General features: G+C 48.1%; 1 protein-coding gene and 1 long non-coding RNA gene across 3 annotated transcripts in view; both read left to right on the top strand.

The window, feature by feature from the left end:
- LOC135814335 (uncharacterized) overlaps positions 1-21,566 on the top strand; it is a 167,749-nt gene that overhangs the window by 29,951 nt on the left and 116,232 nt on the right. The gene's annotated exons all lie outside the window — the stretch shown is intronic.
- LOC135814328 (peroxiredoxin 1-like) lies at positions 6,023-21,555 on the top strand. 2 transcript variants are annotated; one of them, XM_065327434.1, is made up of 8 exons: positions 6,023-6,942; positions 12,665-12,885; positions 13,369-13,405; positions 14,113-14,229; positions 15,300-15,422; positions 16,491-16,621; positions 17,416-17,450; positions 20,378-20,524. In XM_065327434.1, exons 1-8 carry the CDS (start codon positions 6,449-6,451, stop codon positions 20,486-20,488), a joined length of 1,269 nt encoding a protein of 422 aa, XP_065183506.1. In that variant the 5' UTR covers positions 6,023-6,448; the 3' UTR covers positions 20,489-20,524. The 2 variants fall into 2 exon arrangements, with proteins under 2 accessions (XP_065183506.1, XP_065183507.1); XM_065327435.1 differs by lacking the exon at positions 20,378-20,524 and adding an exon at positions 21,009-21,555 and having other exon boundaries at positions 6,030-6,942.

The raw sequence follows: 21,566 nt of genomic DNA, 5'->3' as shown, positions 1-21,566 counted from the left end.
ATAATAGCACGTCTCTAATAATAGAACACCTTGGGGCAGCATTCAAAAAATAAAGTGCTCAGTCTCCATTATAAGCACGCTGTGTAAATTCATTATCTGTACCGGCGAAAAAACCCTGAAATGTGTGTGTGTCTGACATGAATTTGGCATGGCAACATGCCTCTGAAATGAGGTTGAAATAATAATGGAACAGTCTCCAATAAAGGAACGTCTCCACGGGGCGGAGGTACATTGAAAAAATAAAGGACCGTGCTTATATTAGAGATAATACGGTATGTACTATAATGTAGCAACACGTACAAAGAAACACTCAAAAGAATGAACAGTCATCACAATTTTAAAATATTTCGACAGCTTTCGGCCATACTCATTACTGCATTCCCAACTCGTCACCACCCAATGAGCGATTGAGCGCGTACAATAGCTAGCTCTTCACACTTTTCACACAATTCTCACATTTTAATAGCGGCTTGCGAAATCCCGTTGTGACTTAGAGTCCTTGCACTTTCGCAGACAAGTACAGTATCAGCTCTTGTACTAGTACTCTTTAACATGTAGATCTACATAACACCTCCAACATTTTCACCTTTCACTGTCTTCAAGTCCAAGAAGACCAACCAGTTATCACGGTGTGCGTTTTCTTCCCTCTTTTCCAACAAAGCTGCAATGCTATGGAATTGCCTACCGCCTTCTCTTACCTCTATAACCAGCCTCCCCGAATTCAAGCATTCTCTCGATCAGCATTTTCGCTGATATATTCATTACACTGACGGTATCCCAACTCCTTAATTACCAGATTTCGTATGCCTCGATCTATTTCCTTAGCCTGTCCTCGATAACTGCTCCCTCTACATAAAGTATATATTTCCGGCCGACATGGACTCGTACGAAAAGAGAAATAGGAAGATATGAGGACCTATGCCAGAGGGAGGTACTATTCGGCCATATTAACCGTAGAAAAACACTTTCAGCAATCTTTTAAACGGGGTTGGACGACGAGTACTCAAGTGGACGTGAGTTCCTGTAACAGGGTGTTCCAGAGCATCACGGCGGAAACCAATGGTCGGCTGTCGCCAGATGTTCGCAGAGTTAGCGGCACAACGTATTTGCAATTGTCATTGCCACCGGTGTTACTGCCTGGGAGGTTGGATGGCTACTCTATCTTTCAGAAGAGGGCTGATGCTGCTGGTGTGGACACGGTGCATAAGGAAACGGAGTTTGCATTTGGCACGCTCAATTACAGGGGTCAGGGAAAGGCGAGTGTATAATAGGAGTGGTATGGGACGGGACGGGCAGATTGGCTACGCAGGGAACACATCGCTTGTCGAGGACAGTGATCTGGTGCCGCTGCTGAGCCGTGAGTGCAGAGAAGAACGCGTTTGATCCATAAAGCATTGCAGGAAGTATAAGGCAGAATAGAAGAGGAGCGACTGGCGTTCAGATAGCGACGGGCGGATGGTTCTCACTGGGGGTTAAGCTTTTGGGAAGTTTTACATACTATGCTGGAGATCTGCGCGTCCCACCGAAGACGGGAATCGATCTGTAGTGTAGGCCCACAAAGCGAGCAGTGGTGGTCTGGGTGAGAGGCGTCCCGTAACCCATTGAGTTCCAGGGTACTACGGCATGATGCTAAGACCTGCGTCTTGTCGGGGTTTAAAAATTCAACGAGGTGTTTGTCGCGCTGGACACAAAGCGTCTCTGTGTATCCCAGGTGATGGTTTGGCCTGGAGAGCAGTGTATACAATCATGTAAGTGGTGCTCTTCAGGCACAATCTTCCTCAGCCTACTCAAGCTCAACTGATGAGGGGCGAATTCCCCGAAACACTGTGTATTGAGCAGGGAGTGGTGCTTTCTTGCAGGTTTGCCGAGTGGAAGGTGCGACGTGGGTGTCTGGATGGACCATCTGAAGTGAAGTGTGGTACCACAGTGCTTGATGTTACTCCAGTCACGAAGTATCTCGGTGTCATGCTTGATGACCAACTGTCCTGGAAGCCCCAAGTGGACTTTATTGCCAGCAAGACTGCTGCTACAATCGGGCAGCTCTGGCGCCATGGACGGTGCCTTTCACTCAATGCCCGCCGGGCCTGGTACATGAGTATGATCCAGTCTGTTCTCTGCTATGCCTCAAACTGTTTCTTTCCCGCTCTATCCAAACTGCTGCTACATCGACTGCTACGCATTGCTAAGTCTGGCATACGAGCCATCTTCCAACTCCCCAGAAGGACCCCCACTGCTCCCCTATTTGCCAGACTACCAATGCCTCAGCTCCACCAGCTGTACGTGCAACGTCTGCTTCTCTTCGTCTTCCGCTGCCTTCATGGCAGAGCCAGCTCACTGTTCACATCCTACTACTCCCTCATTGCCACGGATGTGGACAGAAGTTGTGTCACGCGTGGTCAGGTCAGCCAGCTGCTCAGAATGCCGTTCCTACCTGGTCCCTCAGGCCGTAGCTCTATCGCCTTTGTTGGCAGTACCACATGGAACTCTCTCCCTGCTGATATTCGCGCTTGCGACGTACGCCACACGTTTCAAGCATTGCTGTCTGGCTATGACCTTATCTCCCTCCTCAACTAGCTCTCCGATGTTGTGCCTACTATGTCTTCTTCACAGATTCTGCCTGAACAGATGCTCATCAATTATGTTCTTGTCCTCTATCCTAGTCCAAATCCTGCCTTGCCCATGCATGACTCTCATGAAATGCCCGTACTAAATAGTCTATAGAACAAGAATATTGGATATCATACTTCTCTCATCAACTATGATAAAACCCACTGGGTATTATCATATGATTTCATACCCCCCCCCTTCATAAAATTAATGCCTACTGTTTTCTTTCCTTTCATTTCATCTTCTTTTCCGTTCCTTTCTTCTTCATACACATTTTAAACATTTTCATCATATTGTGAGAGCCGTGGGCCAATAGCCCCGGTGAGAAGGCAGTCTTGCCTGTTCATATGGTGAAGTAAAATAAAGAAACAACAACAACGTGCTCCTCGGGTGCTCCGGATGGCAGTCGTGAGTCAGTCAAGTGTCAAGTAGTTCGGCAAGAAGCGTGTGTTCCTCGTCGGAACAATCAACTTCATGACTATTAGTATTACCGCCGAAGTCGCAACTGTTACTTCTAAGTTTACATTGTATTGTACATGTAAATGAGGAAGACCAGCAGTATCAAAATTGCCGGCCCGCCATACTACCATCATGAATTTCAATTCTTCTTCGATGGTCTTCACTCCTCTTCAGCAGGGAGTTAGTCGTCACATGCCGGTGGTATTTGACGACTCCCTGGTTTTCAAGTGAGATTAGTTCAGTGAATATACATTTTACAGTCATGTACATGATGTGCATCGAATGGAACCAAGCGCCGAATAGGGTATCGTCTCCATCGCTTGGCGTTTAATAAAGTAACGTCACTTCAGCTCGTCCTCCTTATTCAGAATTGAACCAATGTGCTAACAAAATAGTAACATGTAGGATGATGTGCGCTTGATTGAAGGGTGCAAATTTCAGGGGCGTGCGCAGGATCCGGAATGACGGGGGTGCTCCAACCTTTTCCAAAAGAACCGAATGATGCATTTTAAACTATTTAACATTCAAGTATTTACCATGATGTACCAAGTCGAGGGAAAATGTAGGACCTTTTCTGTAGGATGGAGCAACCATGAGGTCTTGAAGTACCCAATCTTTGGAGGACAAAATGTACTTCCTCTCTAAGCTACATGTAGTTCCAAGAGTACACTACTCTTGCTAGATCATATCACGAACATTTTTCAATTTGATTAATGTACATGTAGTTTGAAGTACTAGTAACACCTAAGTCCTTACAATACTTCACACATTGAATGGGGCGAGAAGGCAAAACTACCGTAAGTTGCATAACAACTTCTGGCAAGAGTCACAGAAAAAGCTCCCAGGAAGCAAGTGCAATGGATGGTGGTAGCTTCACAAACAGGATAGTGCCAGAGGGCTGCCACTTTTCTGTTGGTAGAAATCAGAAGCAGTGTCTGATGTGTTCAAGGCCAGGAAGGCAAGGAGGCAGCGACCCCTTTAGAAGCCATAGCATTTTTAGGATTTCAAGGGCCCGAACCGACAGATTAGTACACTTTCGTGAACAATCGTTTTCAGTCGGTTTGTCGGAACAACTGATCGGAGTGTTCCCGGAAATTTTGGAATAGAACATGTCGAGGCCCTGACTTTTATTTATGGATAACCCTCTGTCCTGGCACATGAAAGTACAAAACTATGATCAACTAGTGACGACAGCGAGTGGAAAGCAAAAAATCCGTTAGAAAAATCTGATAATTGTGCCACCAAGAATCGTGTCCAAAAGTCTGATTTATGAACATCCCCATTTCTTCTTTCAGAGTTTGGGCACAACACAGTTTTCTAATTATCAAATTCAATCACATTTTAATGAATAGCCTCACGTAAGACCTTTCCAATGGGCCGTCATTTGCGTAAATCGGACAATCGGTTGCAAAGTTATGGTGGCCTATGTCGAAAATTTTGAGGGGATGCTTGAGCACCCAAAACACCCCCCCCCCCCCCCCCTGGGTACGCCACTGAATGTGACTACATGTACAACATACTACCGGTAGTAGACCCAGGTGCTCGAAGTCCGTACACGTTTACAGTGTGTGTTTGCCGAGCTGAAACTCACACTAGCAATGATCACTTGCCAGAATCCTGCTCGTGGATGGAAGGTATCTTGTCCAAGTTTGTTTTGAGGCCAGGCTCGATTGAACCAGGCCATCTTTCGATCCGATCTGTTTCTCTGGAGTTCGCTCATTTTTCATATCAAATTTTGGTGTCGCAGAGGGTACTCTAAGTCCGTACTGATCAGAGGTGACTCGAAATACACACATATTTCTGCTAATTGCTAACTTGCAATCCCTCGGTTACGACGAAAGCACCGAAGGGATATGTTTGGCATGTGCCTCCACCGGTATTTCTTGCAAAAGCGTAGCTTGTTGCCGAAATGCAAGCTGTTTTTAGTCGGCTCAGAGAAGAAGCAGCTGCGCTGTGAAAACCGCGGGAAAACAGTGGTGGAGATGCCAGGAGTGTCAACCTTTCTGCAAGGATTGGTGGTTCTCTGTAAATTCTTCTCCTCTGGCCATTGTCAGCTCTAAGCTGGCTCTTGATGATTGAGTGAAGGTCTGTTTGACGCTGTGTCCGTTCGAAATCGGTCTTGGCAAAGTTGATTTTTGCATGAAATGTAACCCAATTTGTATTTCGTATGGACACTCGAAAACCCACTCCCGTGGTATGGGACTTCTGCTGATCGTAGATCCCTGAAAATTGGTACGCGAGGAGAACATACCACACTGTCCCCTCCATAAAATATTTGAGTCGAATACAATAACAGAACACGAAATTATGGGCGTACGAACTTAGGATACCATGTACGGACTTCGAGCACCTGGGTCTACTAGTAGAATATACGTGTAATACATGTATCCTTGATTCCTGAATGATGAGGTCCAGTGCTCAGCTGAGAGATCGCCTACCCTACTCGAAGACATGAACATCGTGGTGCGGGCACTGGGAGGGGAGGGGAGGATGACTATGCGTTGCTTTGAGTTTGCCAAAAGCAAAACGGGTTCGACCACGAAAAAGAGTGTTTATGCTCGGTCTGGAGCCACGGCCACATGTTTTGACCTTCATTGAAGCACAAGACAGTAACTATTCAGTCATCGTATTACTTTAGACGATCTACTAATAATAGTACTATTACTAGCCAGTCCAGTAACGAGTGGGCCACGATCGGAGGCTTTGCGGGGTCGACTCGCGCCTCACAGACGCAGTCGTTGCTTCAACTCAACTCTCAAGGACGACACTGCAGTCTGCAGTACTGCTTGCCATGCTTGCTAATCACAGAAGAAATACCGGCATGTACATGTCGACATTATAACCGTCTCATGCAGGCTATACTATAGTACTATAGGCTAGGCTGCGTGCATTGTTCGTCAGATTGCGCTATTAATTTTGTTTTTAGCGCCGTATTGAAGGCTTTGTGGGGCTGCTCTACGAGTATATATGAACCGTGATAAACTACGCTTGTGAAGTAAGTAAGTTGTGAGCTGTTCCCCCGCCTCGGACACCATCGCAAACCTAACGTAAAGTCGTTATCATCACATGCAATAGTAGATCTACCTCTGCCCACATTGTCTTAGAATTAGATGAAGATCGAGAGTCTCAGAGAAGAATAGTTCACTTGCAAACAGTCTAGTACAATGCTGCGCGCGTGGCTGACTCGTGAAGGATAAAGCCGAACGATGTTACACATCTGGCGAGGTCAGTCCCCACTGCACTGACACTGTGTGTACTTCTTATCGCACTCGTGCGCACGCCTTCACACTAGATACGTCTAGACTCACACTCACTGCGGAGTGAGCAAGATTCCAAGAAGCACGTCTTCTACGTACATGTAGCTGACATTCGGGTGAGTGGTATGGGTACGGGTGCAGCTCGGCTCAAGCGGACAGGCAGAAGCGCAGGAGCACTGCCCGAAAGCAGAGAAGGAGACAGCGCGCGCATTCTGCCCGTCCGCGACGGTCCGGCGCTACGCTGGTATGAGATAGAACCCGGAAAGCAAATAATACCAGCGGAAATTCCGTTCTCCAAAGACGCAGTAGCAAGGAAGTCAAGAAAGCCGACGGTTGAAAAAGAAGTCGAGCCTGACTCTGTCTCCACCACTACAACCTATGCGTGCCAAGTCACTCAAACTTCCGTTGACGGCGTGAAGAGACTGTCCGTGATCGACGAACGCACTGATAACCTACAACAAGTATCCAAAAGAAGCAGCAGCTCACGCGGCCAAGCCGAAAGCCAAGAAGCTCCGACACGAATCGACACCGAGGCCACGCGTAGAAGCAGCATCATGTTCAAGACACCGGAGACGCACCCGGTGCTTCCTTCGCCGAAGCCAAAGCCGAGCGAGGACAAGTAAGTGAAGAAGACACAAGTCGTGAGGACAGTTAGTTCGGTGTTTCCGAAAAATAACTATTACTTACTTCTGGTACTGTAGCGACTTCGGCGATAAATACTTTTTTGTACAGAGCAATAGACTTTAGTCTAGAGGTTATGCGATTTTACATCATCAGTCACGGTTGTCGAGATGCTTTGCAAGCTGCAAGGCGAAGGTGCGGGCCTCTGCCTCTGGCACAGCGCTGCACTAACTTACTAAGTCTTGTTACAAGTGACTCGCGCTGTATACATCATGTACATGCCATGGCGCCCAATAGAAAATCCGCTGACCAGGGAGACTTGGACTGTCGGAGTCGTACCCAAACCGGTTTGGTTTGACCAGGGAGACTCCCTGCCGCTGACTTAGTCCGTATACTTACCAGTTACCGCCCATTAGAAAATCCACTGAAATTATTCGCATAGCCTGTACTGTAGTCATCATATCAAAAAACGTTGGCTGCTCGCAATGGTCGAGAAGCCCATCTAACCTTCAACTCGGCAAACTAAAACAGAAAGCATCACTCCCTGCTCAATGCACAGTCACGGTTTCAGCAGGGCTGTAGCATCATCTGGTCGCGTCGGTCCATCCATGGCCAGACCTTGTTTCGAAAAAGTGGACCCACCCAATTAGTGCAAAACGGGGTTTTTCGGCAATAATGGTCATTTCTGGAAAAGTATCCGCGGCATTGGGGCATTGGCCGGACCCTCGAAATCCTGGCGCTACGGACCCGGTCGGAGTATGTGCTATTTTACCCCTCATCAGTTGAGCTTGAGTAGGCCGAGGAAGTTTATGCCTCACGAGCACCACATTTTCAATAGTGCTCCGTTCCAGGCCCAATTGACATTACCAGGGATACAATATTACAGAGATGCTCTTTCCAGCATGAAGACGGACCACCTCCTGAAGGCCATACATCAATGTGAGTCCGTGTTTTCCATGGATGTGTGGAACAAGCATTGATGACCGTCCAGTCATTCACGGAACGAGCATTGATGGCCGTCAAGTCATTCACGATGCTACTGTCAACCTCCCAACAAACGTAGTCACAAGCCTGCGCTGAGCCCAACAGCTGGAGCATTAGTGTTAGCGACTAAGAAAGCTTATTGCTTGCATATCTTGACCTAGCACTTTCCCGTCCCTGGGCCAAGGAAAGCCCTTCTGCTGATATGTTGTCCAATCATTTTAGGGCACGCTTGCATGATAAAGTGAGCCTATGAAGCTTGCTCAGGGCTCAACTAGCTCTACCCCAGAGCGCAAGCTTACCGTACACCCAGGGAGCACTTTCTCATGTAAATGAATAGGCGACGAGGAGACAATAACTTTATTAAGGCGATAAATAGTATAAGCGAAGCGGACATTACGAAATTTCTCATGTAAATGATCCATAAACAAGTACTGTGGATAAAGAAAGGATACAATGTGACAAGTTGTGACCAACTGTCCACCAATGGAACCAGATGATACACAGTCAGATAGTGTGACAACAGGGCACAAAACTGACAAGGAGCCCTGAGACATTCACTGACCTGACACCTAACACATCTACGAGGTGCAAACCAACAACCTTCCAACTTGGGAGGCTCAGGTAAGGAAAGATCCAAAGACTTAGAGGGGAGGGAAAGCGCAAAGAAGATTGAGTACGAGCTATGTCCCATGCAACATAGAATGCCGGACGCTACTGGTTTAGTAGTCTAGATACAGTGCAACGAGTGTTAGTTTCCAAGATCTTTACAAGACTGGCGAACACTAAATGTCATGAAGAAAGTGAAGAGAAAGGAGGTTTATATAGGAAAGAGATTGTGATAGAAGACTGTGCAATGAAGTTTGTTGTTTTGTCAGATATCTGACGTGTGCTGTTTGGAAGAAGTGTTTGGATGCAAACAGAACTTACAAGAGATGAGTAAAGACTACTTTTCTACAATAGCGTTGTAGGCGAGGAGTGCGTAACATCAAAAGATGTCGTAATGTGTATTGGAACTATGCTAGCCAAACATTACGTAATTATTATGGTAGCGAAGTACGTGTAGTAGGTATTACAATGTGTGCGAGAGTATGGTGAATCAGTGTTTGTGATGATGAGGAAAATATGACGTGTACATGCAAACAAATGATGATGTCATGATGCGAGAACGTCAGAGACGCTACAGAGCTCCCCTCCTAGTGAATGAGTAATGAGCGATAACTAGCGCGATAAAGGGAGAGCAAGCAAATGGGATAAGCGAGAGAGTGTCAGAAATAGGCGGGAAATCTGACTTGACGACCAGCTCGTGTTTGGCGTGGCGGAGGCACGTCGAATGCGAGCGATGGCGTCGGCTTGGTCGGATGGCAATGGTCGACAGACTGGTTGTCATGGAATGCGGGTTTGAGTCGGTCGATGGATACTGTGTCGGAGCGGCCGTTGAGGTCGAGGCGGAAGTACTTATCATGACGTTCCAGGACTCGGTGTGGACCAGTGTAAGGACGTTGGAGGGGCGTTCGTGTTGCATCTGTGCGAATGAAGACATGAGAGCATGTCGAGAGGTCAGCTGGAATGAACGGATGCTGGGTGGGTGGCTTGCGGGGTTGTGTAGGGCGGAGCTCGGACATGGCTTGTTTGAGGCGGCTGACATAGGACGTCGGATCCGGAAATGGCTCAGGCTCGTCAGTGAGGAAATCACTTGGCAGGCGGAGGTGGCAACCGTAGACCATTTCTGCAACTGAGCAGTTGAGGTCAGCCTTCAGGGAGGAGCGAATGCCGAGCAGGACTAGTGGCAGATGTTCCGTCCAGCGCTGTGGATTGTCGGAAGCTCGGAGTGCAGCTTTCAGTTGTCTGTGAAAGCGCTCTACCATGCCGTTGGCAGCAGGGTGGTAAGCCGTTGTACGAATGCGAGATGTGCCAAGTAGTGACATGAGCGATGACCACAGGGATGACTCAAATTGGGCACCTCGGTCGGTTGTGAGCACAGTGGGAACACCAAATCGGGCGACCCAGGTGGCAACAAACTGGCGAGCGACGGTTTCGGCTGTAATGTCGGGAATAGGTACTGCTTCGGGCCAGCGAGTAAAGCGATCTACCATCGTCAAGAGGTAGCGAGACTCACTAGAAGATGGAAGCGGGCCTACGATGTCGACATGGACATGGGAGAAACGGGCATCAGGTTGCTTGAATGCACTCACGGGAGATGTGGTGTGGCGCTGAACTTTAGACTGCTGACAAGCGTGGCAGGAACGACACCACTCACTAATATCCTTGTTCATCGCGGGCCAGACGTAGCGAGCTGTAATCAGGTGCCTGGTAGCGCGGGTACCAGGGTGGGAGAGGCCGTGAAGCGAATTGAAAACAGCACGGCGCAGCTTGGCAGGTACATACGGGCGGGCAGACGCAGTAGAGGTGTCACAGATGAGCGAGTGATCAGTCATGGGCAGAGCTATAGATTGCCAGCATAGCGAAGTGGATGGATCCTTACCAGGACTGGGCAAGTCTGGATCATCTTGTTGAGCGGCGGCAAAGGAAGCTGTGTCAATGGCAGTGATGGCAGAGACGGGCTCATCGGGTAGGCGGCATCGTGACAGTGCATCAGCGGCAGCATTCTGAGAACCCTTGACATGACGAATATCTGTCGTGAACTCAGCAATGTACGACAAATGGCGCTGTTGACGCGGGCTGTGGGTCTGTGAACGGCTGTGGATGGCATGTGTCAGAGGCTTGTGATCGGTGCACACATGGAAGACACGCCCTTCCAGGAAGTGTCGGAAATGCTTAATGGCTAGGTAAATCTCTGTAGCGTCTCTGACGTTACACTGGATGTTATTACTGGAACATTTTGTCCTTCCCTTATTTATCCATGATTACATTGGCGCAACATCCGAGGTCAAACAAGTACTAGTGCAGTAAAACCTAACACTAACGACCACCCCTTTGGGCCAGAGAAAGTGATCTTTAGCGGCAGGTGGTCCTTAGTTAGAGGTTTGCACCGCACACAACTATAATGAATATGAGACCGTCCGTGTCTGGCGAAGTGGTCGGTAGTACCAGGCTGGTCGCTAGTCACGGTGGTCTTTAGTTACAGGTTTTACTGTAGTACCAGGCTGGTCGCTAGTCATGGTGGTCTTTAGTCACAGGTTTTATTGTAGTACCAGGCTGGCCGCTAGTCATGGTGGTCTTTAGTTACAGGTTTTACTGTAGTACCAGGCTGGTCGCTAGTCGCAGTGGTCTTTAGTTACAGGTCTTACTGTAGTACCAGGCTGGTCGCTAGTCACGGTGGTCTTTAGTTACAGGTTTTACTGTAGTACCAGGCTGGTCGCTAGTCATGGTGGTCTTTAGTCACAGGTTTTACTGTAGTACCAGGCTGGTCACTAGTCATGGTGGTCTTTAGTTACAGGTTTTACTGTAGTACCAGGCTGGTCGCTAGTCATGGTGGTCTTTAGTCACAGGTTTTACTGTAGTACCAGGCTGGTCGCTAGTCACGGTGGTCTTTAGTTACAGGTTTTACTGTAGTACCAGGCTGGTCGCTAGTCACGGTGGTCTTTAGTTACAGGTTTTACTGTAGTACCAGGCTGGTCACTAGTCATGGTGGTCTTTAGTTACAGGTTTTACTGTAGTACCAGGCTGGTCACTAGTCATGGTGGTCTTTAGTTACAGGTTTTACTGTAGTACCAGGCTGGTCGCTAGTCACGGTGGTCTTTAGTTACAGGTTTTACTGTAGTACCAGGCTGGTCGCTAGTCACGGTGGTCTTTAGTTACAGGTTTTACTGTAGTACCAGGCTGGTCGCTAGTCACGGTGGTCTTTAGTTACAGGTTTTACTGTAGTACCAGGCTGGTCGCTAGTCACGGTGGTCTTTAGTTACAGGTTTTACTGTAGTACCAGGCTGGTCGCTAGTCACGGTGGTCTTTAGTTACAGGTTTTACTGTAGTACCAGGCTGGTCGCTAGTCACGGTGGTCTTTAGTTACAGGTTTTACTGTAGTACCAGGCTGGTCGCTAGTCACGGTGGTCTTTAGTTACAGGTTTTACTGTAGTACCAGGCTGGTCGCTAGTCACGGTGGTCTTTAGTTACAGGTTTTACTGTAGTACCAGGCTGGTCGCTAGTCACGGTGGTCTTTAGTTACAGGTTTTACTGTAGTGCCAGGCTGGTCGCTAGTCACGGTGGTCTTTAGTTACAGGTTTTACTGTAGTAGCAGGCTGGTCGCTAGTCACGGTGGTCTTTAGTTACAGGTTTTACTGTAGTACCAGGCTGGTCGCTAGTCACGGTGGTCTTTAGTTACAGGTTTTACTGTAGTACCAGGCTGGTCGCTAGTCACGGTGGTCTTTAGTTACAGGTTTTACTGTAGTACCAGGCTGGTCGCTAGTCACGGTGGTCTTTAGTTACAGGTTTTACTGTAGTACCAGGCTGGTCGCTAGTCACGGTGGTCTTTAGTTACAGGTTTTACTGTAGTACCAGGCTGGTCGCTAGTCACGGTGGTCTTTAGTTACAGGTTTTACTGTAGTAGCAGGCTGGTCGCTAGTCACGGTGGTCTTTAGTTACAGGTTTTACTGTAGTACCAGGCTGGTCGCTAGTCACGGTGGTCTTTAGTTACAGGTTTTACTGTAGTACCAGGCTGGTCGCTAGTCACGGTGGTCTTTAGTTACAAGTGTTACTCTACATGTATGTTATATCTCGCCGGGGTAAAATGTCACAGGTGACTATAACGGCTGGATGGTTGTTTGCCTGTGTTCTCTCAGAAGCGGTGGACAATCACGCAGTCAAAGCCTCACCAGTATGCTACCGATGCTCTCAAACCTGCCAACGATCAATCCGTCAGCAATGGTTGGTTCTGCAGACAGTAGATTCCCGGTGGCGGCAATGCCCAGGGCCAGAGTACAAAAGTCAGCACCAGCATTCAAAGGCAAGGCACTTATGCCTAATGGCATCTTCAGTACAATATCACTGGAGCAGTATGTGGGTAAGTGGGCGTCTGCGTGGCTTCTTGACTGTGTGTCAGAGGTCACGGTTGCAATAAATAAAATGAAATAAGACGGTGATGTTTGTTGATCCGCATGTGCAATTGTGCATGGGAAGGCCAGGCTGTGTAGAGGGAGGGGAAGAATAATGATGCATTGCAACAACAACGGTAACGGGGGCGGAGCGGCGGCAGTAGGAGATGTGTGGCGAGGGGAAGTGGATAGATAGCTATTGAGTAGGTAAGCTATTGAGTAGGTAATGCAGTTCAGGTCACGTGCGTACATTCACCACCTGAGACAATTGCTGCCGCTCTGTTCGTTGTTAGTACCCAGGGCACAGCAAAGAAGTCCTCCATAAAAGTGTCCCCCATGGTCCTCCATAAAAGTGTCTTCCATAGTCCTCCTTCTCCTCCATAAAAGTGTCCTCCATTCTGATGCAGTTCACTGTGTACAATGCTGTTGTGTATGTTGTGCCATCCATGCAGGCAAATATCTCGTCCTGTTCTTTTACCCAGGAGACTTGTAAGCAACATTGGTGTGTGTGTGTGGGGGGGGGGGGTGTCTGTATCTGTCTGTATGTGTGTCTGTCTGTTTGTGTATGGGTGTGCATGTGCAGGTGCGGGCGGGTGTGTGTGTGTGTGTGCTTTGTGTGTGGTGTGTGGGTGTGATCATGGGCACGCCTTATTTTTATCAGTGTTATACTGTCTTTCTAATAAATCAGTAGTTTTCTGGGACTTGTGGAGAGAGGTTTACTGGCGTAGCAAATGCAGGGACTTTGCTGTTCACACAGCCTCCCCCCCCCCCCCCCCCCCCCCGGGAACATGACAGTTCTGTGCTACGTGTGAGTGGTGTGGCATGGCTATGTGTATGATTGTATAGTGTGGTTGTATGGGCGAGAGTGTGTGCAGGAGAGAAATACATGTATTAGGGTGAAAAACATCTCGTGAAGTCTGAAGAGAATGTTGAACGGTCGCTGCTGGAATGACGACTACACCATAGCTCAGTGGTTAGAGCGGCATCGCTGGCTACAAGCAAGGGTCCCTGGTTTGAGTCCTGGTCGTGACAGTCAATTTTCTTCGGACGTCCTATTTTCTACTCCTCAAACTGATGAATATCTTGTAACGGAGACACATCAGGCTTTCCCCGCCTGTGTCCTTCATTTGGTCACAATCTTAAACTGATTGGTCTGTGCATTGACTTTCATGTGTGTTTGTTGTGTGAACTTGCAGCACATTTGTTTGCCCTACGGAGATCATTGAGTTCAGTGAACGCTATGAGGAGTTCAAAAACCTGCACTGCGAGATCGTGGCCTGCTCTGTGGACTCTGAGTATTGCCATAAGGCATGGTCAGTTACTTGTGGTTGGTTGGGGTTGTCTGATGGTCGGTGTGTCTGTGCGTGTCTGTGCAGATATCTGTCCAGGGGCGTGCTTGGCGAGGGGCACAGGGGGCAAGTGCACCCCCCAAAATATTTCAACCGGGGTTTTGAAAAGTCACCAATGTATTGCGGAAAGCCCGACCTCGCGGGAGCACATCCACAGATGAGGTGCTGAAGCTGTTCTTTCGACGCTCTCCTCGCCAAATCCTGTCCAGATACGTCGACTAGTGTTACGATTGTTCTTAGCTATATCCATACAATATGTGTTTGCATCGGCCTGCCTGGCACAGTGCCGTCGACGGATTGGTTTTTAAAGATTTGTAAAGTTGTCATCCTTTATTTTGAGAAAATTGATATGATGCTGTACTGTGTTCATTCTTGATGACATACATGTACAATCTTTGTATGATGTCACCGGTACAACCTTTTGAAAATTGCTGTTGTCTGGAAGTGGTGCACCTCCCTGGAAGGGGAGCCGAGCACGCCCCTGCTGTCTGTCTGAATGTTGTATGTGCCGTGTGTTGTATGCACTGTGTGTGTGTGTGTGTGTGTGTTGCATGGGTGTACGTGTGTGTGTGTTGCATGGGTGTACGTGTGTGGGTGTTGCATGGGTGTACGTGTGTGGGTGTACCGTTTGTGGATGTTGCATGGGTGTACCATGTGTGCGCAAAGCTGTCCAATTGGCCTACTTACTAACCAAAATTGGGATGAAATGGGCTGCCAAGTGAGCATTGGCGACATAAAAACAAAGCTGAAAGATAAGCGACAATATTGATGACGCGGACCAAGTAGGTCATTACGACTATAATGTAGTGACATGAAATTTGAACTGCAGCAAGTCACTTGGGCATGATGATTCCCACTCAGTTCAGCATTGTCATTTCCATCAAAAGACCACGATCAGAGGGAGAGTTTCAAACGGTTTGATTCACTTGGTTGGAAGCACCTATCGTTGGATCTTGTCGTCGAATGTTTCAAATTGTGCTTATGAGTTCAATCGTGTTACGTGTGCGCATGCACGTGCACGTGTGTTTATGCAGGACTGGTGTACCTAGATCCAAAGGTGGTCTTGGCAAGATGAACATCCCAATCCTGGCTGATCCGACCCGGCAAATTGCGCAGGCCTACGACGTGCTAGTGGAAGATGATGGTGTTGCCTTGCGGTATGTCCGCCCAATACATTTACATTGTGTTTGCTACATTGGTTCAAACCCACTTTGTCTTTGGCGTAAAAAACCGGGCATAGATAAATGCCCAATGCCGAGACACGGTTGCTTTCAGCTGCTGTATGTAGTGCTATACCACCGAGTCATGCTGCCAAGCCGCTAGTCCTGGTATAATACCAGTTTCCAAATACCCTCACAGATATGCTTTGATAACATTTTACATTACCTCCAGATTACGAAGGGAAACACCGTTTGGCCTCACAGCTGACCTGTTCCAGCCACGATCTCTTTTTGTTTTGAAAATGCTGGCTGACTAGGGTCAGGCAGAAAATTGGATGGCTTATTGTCGCTAGGCGAAAAGAGGATGAAGAGGAGGAGGAGGAGGAGGACGGTGGGCATAGCAAGTACCAGTGATAGGCCGAGCAATCGGCTCGATCAGTTCGTCTGAGCCCCACCGTGTGAGACCTACAAGCTGTCCAGAAAGACACAATACTTGCAACCACTATTCATAATACAGGACAACATGTGTTTGCCGGACCCTGTATCAAGGAGAATCCTGTATTGATCGGACAAATTTCCGTGCACCAAAATGCTGTGGATCGAACGTTCATCCCTGGATCAAGCCGCGAATCCTGTCGTATCAGGGCAGTTTCCGCTACACCAAGGGCGTCCGGTTAGGGCAGGTCTTACTGTACTTGCAATCACTGTAGCCCGTGTGCCCAACCTGAGATGGTGTGGAAATGACATGACAGCCCATCCCTCAGAATTCCCATGGAACCTCATTTGGGGACGAGACTAGCTGGCTTCAATATCTGCTAATCAAGTTATCACGACTGCTGAAGAGGAGGGAAAGGAGGAGGAGGAGGATGACGACGACAAAGAAGAAGAAGAAGAAGAAAGTTTTGGGCAATGACCATTAATTAACAGGAGGCCAGGGATAAACGGTCGGCAGCACTTACATGCATGTCAACCATGATTTTGTGGCCCATGCGTGTAAGCAATACATTATTCTATTTCACTAATTTGTTGCATTTGTCTATTTGTGTGTGTGTTCATCTTGTGCAGTGGCTTGTTTATAATTGATCCGAAAGGCATTGTGAGGCAGATCACAGTCAATGACCTGGAGGTTGGCCGTAACGTGGATGAAGTGAAGCGTCTTGTCGAGGCGTTTCAGTATTCTGACAAGCATGGAAGTGGTATGTATGGCTGTGGCATACATTGTGTCTACTATGAAGTATTGTAGGATTCCCTTTCCTAATAGTAATACCAAGTGGTCATAGAAGCAGTTACAGTCAGACATCGTTTATCCGGTCCTCTTATATCTGGATCCCTCGCAATCCGCAAGAAAATCGTTGGTTACCGATCTATAGCATATGTCATACATACACACAGTATGTGTGTTCGATTTTCCGGTTCCCTCGCCTATCCGGAAATTTTTTTGTGGAAAACGGATGTGTGCAGTTAAGCAAGGTCTGGCTGTACAGTTATACTTTTGCAGTATTTTCATGCACTGCACATCTTGCAAAACCAGTCGACTCAGCGTCCAAAAGACTACAACATATGGGCCAATCGCGGTCATCCGTGCTTTTATAAGAACGAAATGGCGCTTTTAGTGACATTTTGCATACAAATCCCCATCTAGTAGGGCGCAGTCACCCAGTTTCGGTGGAAGTGCGCGAGTTCGATTGGGATTCAAGTAGGAAGGGAGTGTCTCAGCTTCCTCGGACCAAGACCATTCGACTCAGCGCCCCGAAGACTACAACTGGTGAAATTTTAATTTTTGCCTTAACTTCCCCTTTAAGCCTCTAAACTTCGAAATTTTTCAGATGAACCACCCCAACCCCACAAGTGAATTGTGCTTCAGGTGGTTGACCATACTAACCTAAAATACCTTCCAATGTCCCCTGTGGTGGCTATCAGTACTTGAATCTAGTCCTTTTTGTCTTTGCAACTGTAACCCCGTGTCCGTTACCGTCTTGTTTGGTTACAGTGTGCCCGCAAGGTTGGACAGCAGGGAAGAAAACGGTAAGAGCCGCCTTGCTTACTTACAATATACCTACATTACGCACACTACACACCACCTTCAGCCAATAGGGAATAATACACACACCATATCATGCAAATGATTAGTCTTGGTGTCCAATTGCCACGATGACATACACATGCACACACAGTCACACACACACACACACACACACACACACACACACACACACACACACACACACACACACACACACACACACACACACACACACACTCCTGGTCCTGGTCCTGGTAAACACCACCATTACGGTCACCGACAATATGGAACGACGAGCAACGGCAGTCCGCTGAGAGAGAGGTACCAGGTCAGGGACTCGGGGACCATGTTCGAGAGAGCCATCTCTGGCAGCTATGGATCTGGCTTATCATCGGGAACGATTCATCTCACGGCTGCCGGTTGAACTGGTCCATCACTCTTCACAACAGAGCGAACATTCCATGAGCCAATGCTCACAGTCGTTCCAAGTCGTCGTCTTCGTGCGGTAGTTTGCTCCACTCGCGGGCTTGCAAGGCCTCGCGAAGGACACACACACACACACACACACACACACACACACACACACACACACACACACCTGGTCCTGGTATACACTGCCATGTAGGTCACGCGTTTCTCGTTGAGCGAGACGGAGACAAGAGGAGACATGAGCGTTGGTGACGGGATAAGTCGTTTCGCCTTTTGAAACGCCTCTGGCAATTCTGACATTGCAATTGGAACTTGTCCCTTTCATCAGCAGTTGGGCGCCTGGTGGATCAGTTGCAGTTGTGGATAGCAAAGCCCCGGATCGACTTACAGCAACATTCACAAATGGGACAGTGAGCGGTACAGCACGGTTTCCGAATACATAGGCGTACAGGTGACTGGGCACAGCGATGGACTGCAATGCTACCCGCACTCCGAAACCATCGGTGACACTGGGAGCACTGGCGGCTGCTGGCTTGCTGCTGGACTGGTTTACGCCGTTCCATGATGCACTTGTGCAAGTTGTGGCGGGCGATATCTTGCTGCCGAGCAAATGCACGCCGGCACACCTCGCAGACTATCTCCCGGGCCGATTTCTGAGCTGGTTGTATTATTCGATAAGCTTGCCGCCACTCAGATGGTTCCTGCGCTGTGTCAAACCATGACTCGTTCCTGCGCTGTGTCAAACCATGACTCGTTCCTGCGCTGTGGCGAACCATGACTCGTTCCTGCGCTGTGTCAAACCATGACTCGTTCCTGCGCTGTGTCAAACCATGACTCGTTCCTGCGCTGTGTCAAACCATGACTCGTTCCTGCGCTGTGTCAAACCATGACTCGTTCCTGCGCTGTGTCAAACCATGACTCGTTCATGCGCTGTGTCAAACCATGACTCGTTCCTGCGCTGTGTCAAACCATGACTCGTTCCTGCGCTGTGTCAAACCATGACTCGTTCCTGCGCTGTGTCAAACCATGACTCGTTCCTGCGCTGTGTCAAACCATGACTCGTTCCTGCGCTGTGTCAAACCATGACTCGTTCCTGCGCTGTGTCAAACCATGACTCGTTCCTGCGCTGTGTCAAACCATGACTCGTTCCTGCGCTGTGTCAAACCATGACTCGTTCCTGCGCTGTGTCAAACCATGACTCGTTCCTGCGCTGTGTCAAACCATGACGTCTCCACACAGTAGAGTAGTAACGGGGACAGAACACAGGCCTCGAAAACCAGACGCTTGGTGCGCAAAGAGAGATTGTGGTCATTGAAGACGGCATGACGGAGCGCTCCAAAAGCACGGGAGGCAGATGAAACACGGGTCGATACATCTTTGTGAGATCGGCCAGAATCATGGATAACAGCACCCAGGTACCGGAACTCACGCACACATTCCAATGTGCCATTCTTCACAGGAAGAGGAAGTCGGTCATCATCCGTGATACCATAGCCAACAGCCATACATTTGGTCTTGTCCAGATTGACGGTCAGACCAAATGCAGACGAGACATCGATGAACATATCCAGAGCAAGAGCAGCAGCACACACACTGACTCTACACACACACACACACACACACACACACACACACACACACACACACACACACACACACACACACACACACACACACACACACACACACACACACACACACACACACACACACACACACACCATGACATACATTGCGTGTGTGACCATGTATGTCATGGTGTGTGTGTGTGTGTGTGAGTGTGAGTGCATGTGTGTATGCATATGTGTGCGTGCATGTTTGTATGCATAATGTATGTGGGTGTATGTGCAAGTGTATTATGCACGTGCGTGCGTGCCGTACTCGGCATACATGCAAACCTGGAGGCTTGAGTTCCCTGGACAACGAGGCTGAATTCCCTTTTCCCTGGACACCAGTTCTAATGCATCCATCATTAGCAGATGTATTTTTCATGACTGATGCTCAAGCAAAAAAGGATGTCATTGCATTGAGCTAGTTGTAGCTGTCAGCACTAGTAAAAGTTCTCAATCTGCGGACAGAACTGTTTCGTCCTTTGTGAACTCACCAGCGCAGCACAGAGAAAATGAGGCCGAACCTGTTATCAATGAAAAATAAATTTTCCAAAGCCAGATTTAAACCAGGCCCGAACGTACCTTGCCAGAGTGCTCAAACTGACGAGTCCGTGGGCTCTGCATAACGCATACAGCAAAGGCACTACTCCACACGAGAGCAAGTAAAATGTCTGTTGACTACCGTCAATCCGTTGCAGCTCCATTATGTTTTTTTGCCTTGCAGGTTGCTTTAAAAAAGCTCATTCTCACCACCAACGTCGCAGCAGATATGCATACATGACACCCTTTGCAAAACACGTAGCTGTTGCGCATAGAACTCTGTCCAACGCTGTACTTGCGAATCCAATCCTCCTTGAAAGAAAAAACCCTGTTCTTTTTTGTGGATACAGTCTGGGTCACCTGAGTTGAAGACTACCACCTCTTCCACCTCTCCCGCCTCTCCCACCTCTTCCATCTCTTCCCCCTCTTTCGACTACAAGTACATGGCCATGTACTTGTAGGAGAAATATGAGGACGAACTCTGGAGTCCAATGCCGAACTGCAGGTACAGTCGTGCTCAATGAAATCCAGTCGCGTCACTCAAGTTTGCGCCTTGCACTATTTCGCAGCCCAGTGTTCGCAAGTCAAGGACTACGCAACGCCCGACGCGTACTTAAGTGACGCGACTGGAGATTTCATTGAGCACGACTGTAGTATAGATTTCTACTCTCGAACGAGTTGCACTTGTGGCCCGGACACGGGCGCTTGCGCTGTATCTACTGCGTGCTACTACTATGTATGTTCTGTGTATACTTACAACGGACCTAGTTCGAGGAAACACTGAAAAATCGTCATAAAAAGGAAAAAACATCGATTCGAAAGTTCCATCTCAATCCCGGGACTTTTGCAAGGCATCCCTGGACCCTGGTACAAACACCCTTTTCCCCGGACTGTCCCGGGAAACCCTGGACGGTTGGCATGCATGGCGTTCGGGTGTATATGGGTGCACGTGTGTGTACATGTCTTTCTCGTAATATGCAGATCAAACCTGATCCACAAGGAGCGTTGGAGTTCTTCGAGACGGTTCCAATCTAGTACTGTTAGGATAATGTTTTGCGACATAACATGACCATGAAAGGACTCCCTCGGTCTCAGTCAATAGAGTGTAGTGCTGGTACAGTACAACTGCATTCAAGTCTGAAATTGGAATTGAATGTGGACGGCGCGTAGATGTATTTTCACATTTCCTCAGTAGGCACCACTCGTTCTCGCTGTTTGCCTCACGTTGCCAGATTTTGTGTTGGGAGTTTTTGGTTTTTCAAAGAATGGAATGAATTGTTCCACAACTAGCCCTATTCTGTTCATGCTCTGTGTTATTTACAGTTGGGAATTTCACATGCAGTTCGTATTTCATGACTACATGTATATGATTTTAAGAGTTATGATCAGTTATCGTGACGAGCATATGACTGAGTTATTGATACATTCACGGACTTCCACTTTTTCTTTACCTGGCCCATTCCATCTGAGAACTCACAGGAATGCATAGGGAGCTTACAAAAACATCAGATTTGCGGCTCCATGCTTTAATGACTGTGG

Source organism: Sycon ciliatum, chromosome 4, assembly GCF_964019385.1.
Source record: "Sycon ciliatum chromosome 4, ocSycCili1.1, whole genome shotgun sequence".
In the NCBI taxonomy this organism is placed as follows: domain Eukaryota; kingdom Metazoa; phylum Porifera; class Calcarea; order Leucosolenida; family Sycettidae; genus Sycon; species Sycon ciliatum.
This window is presented reverse-complemented; position numbering and strand designations above follow the sequence as displayed.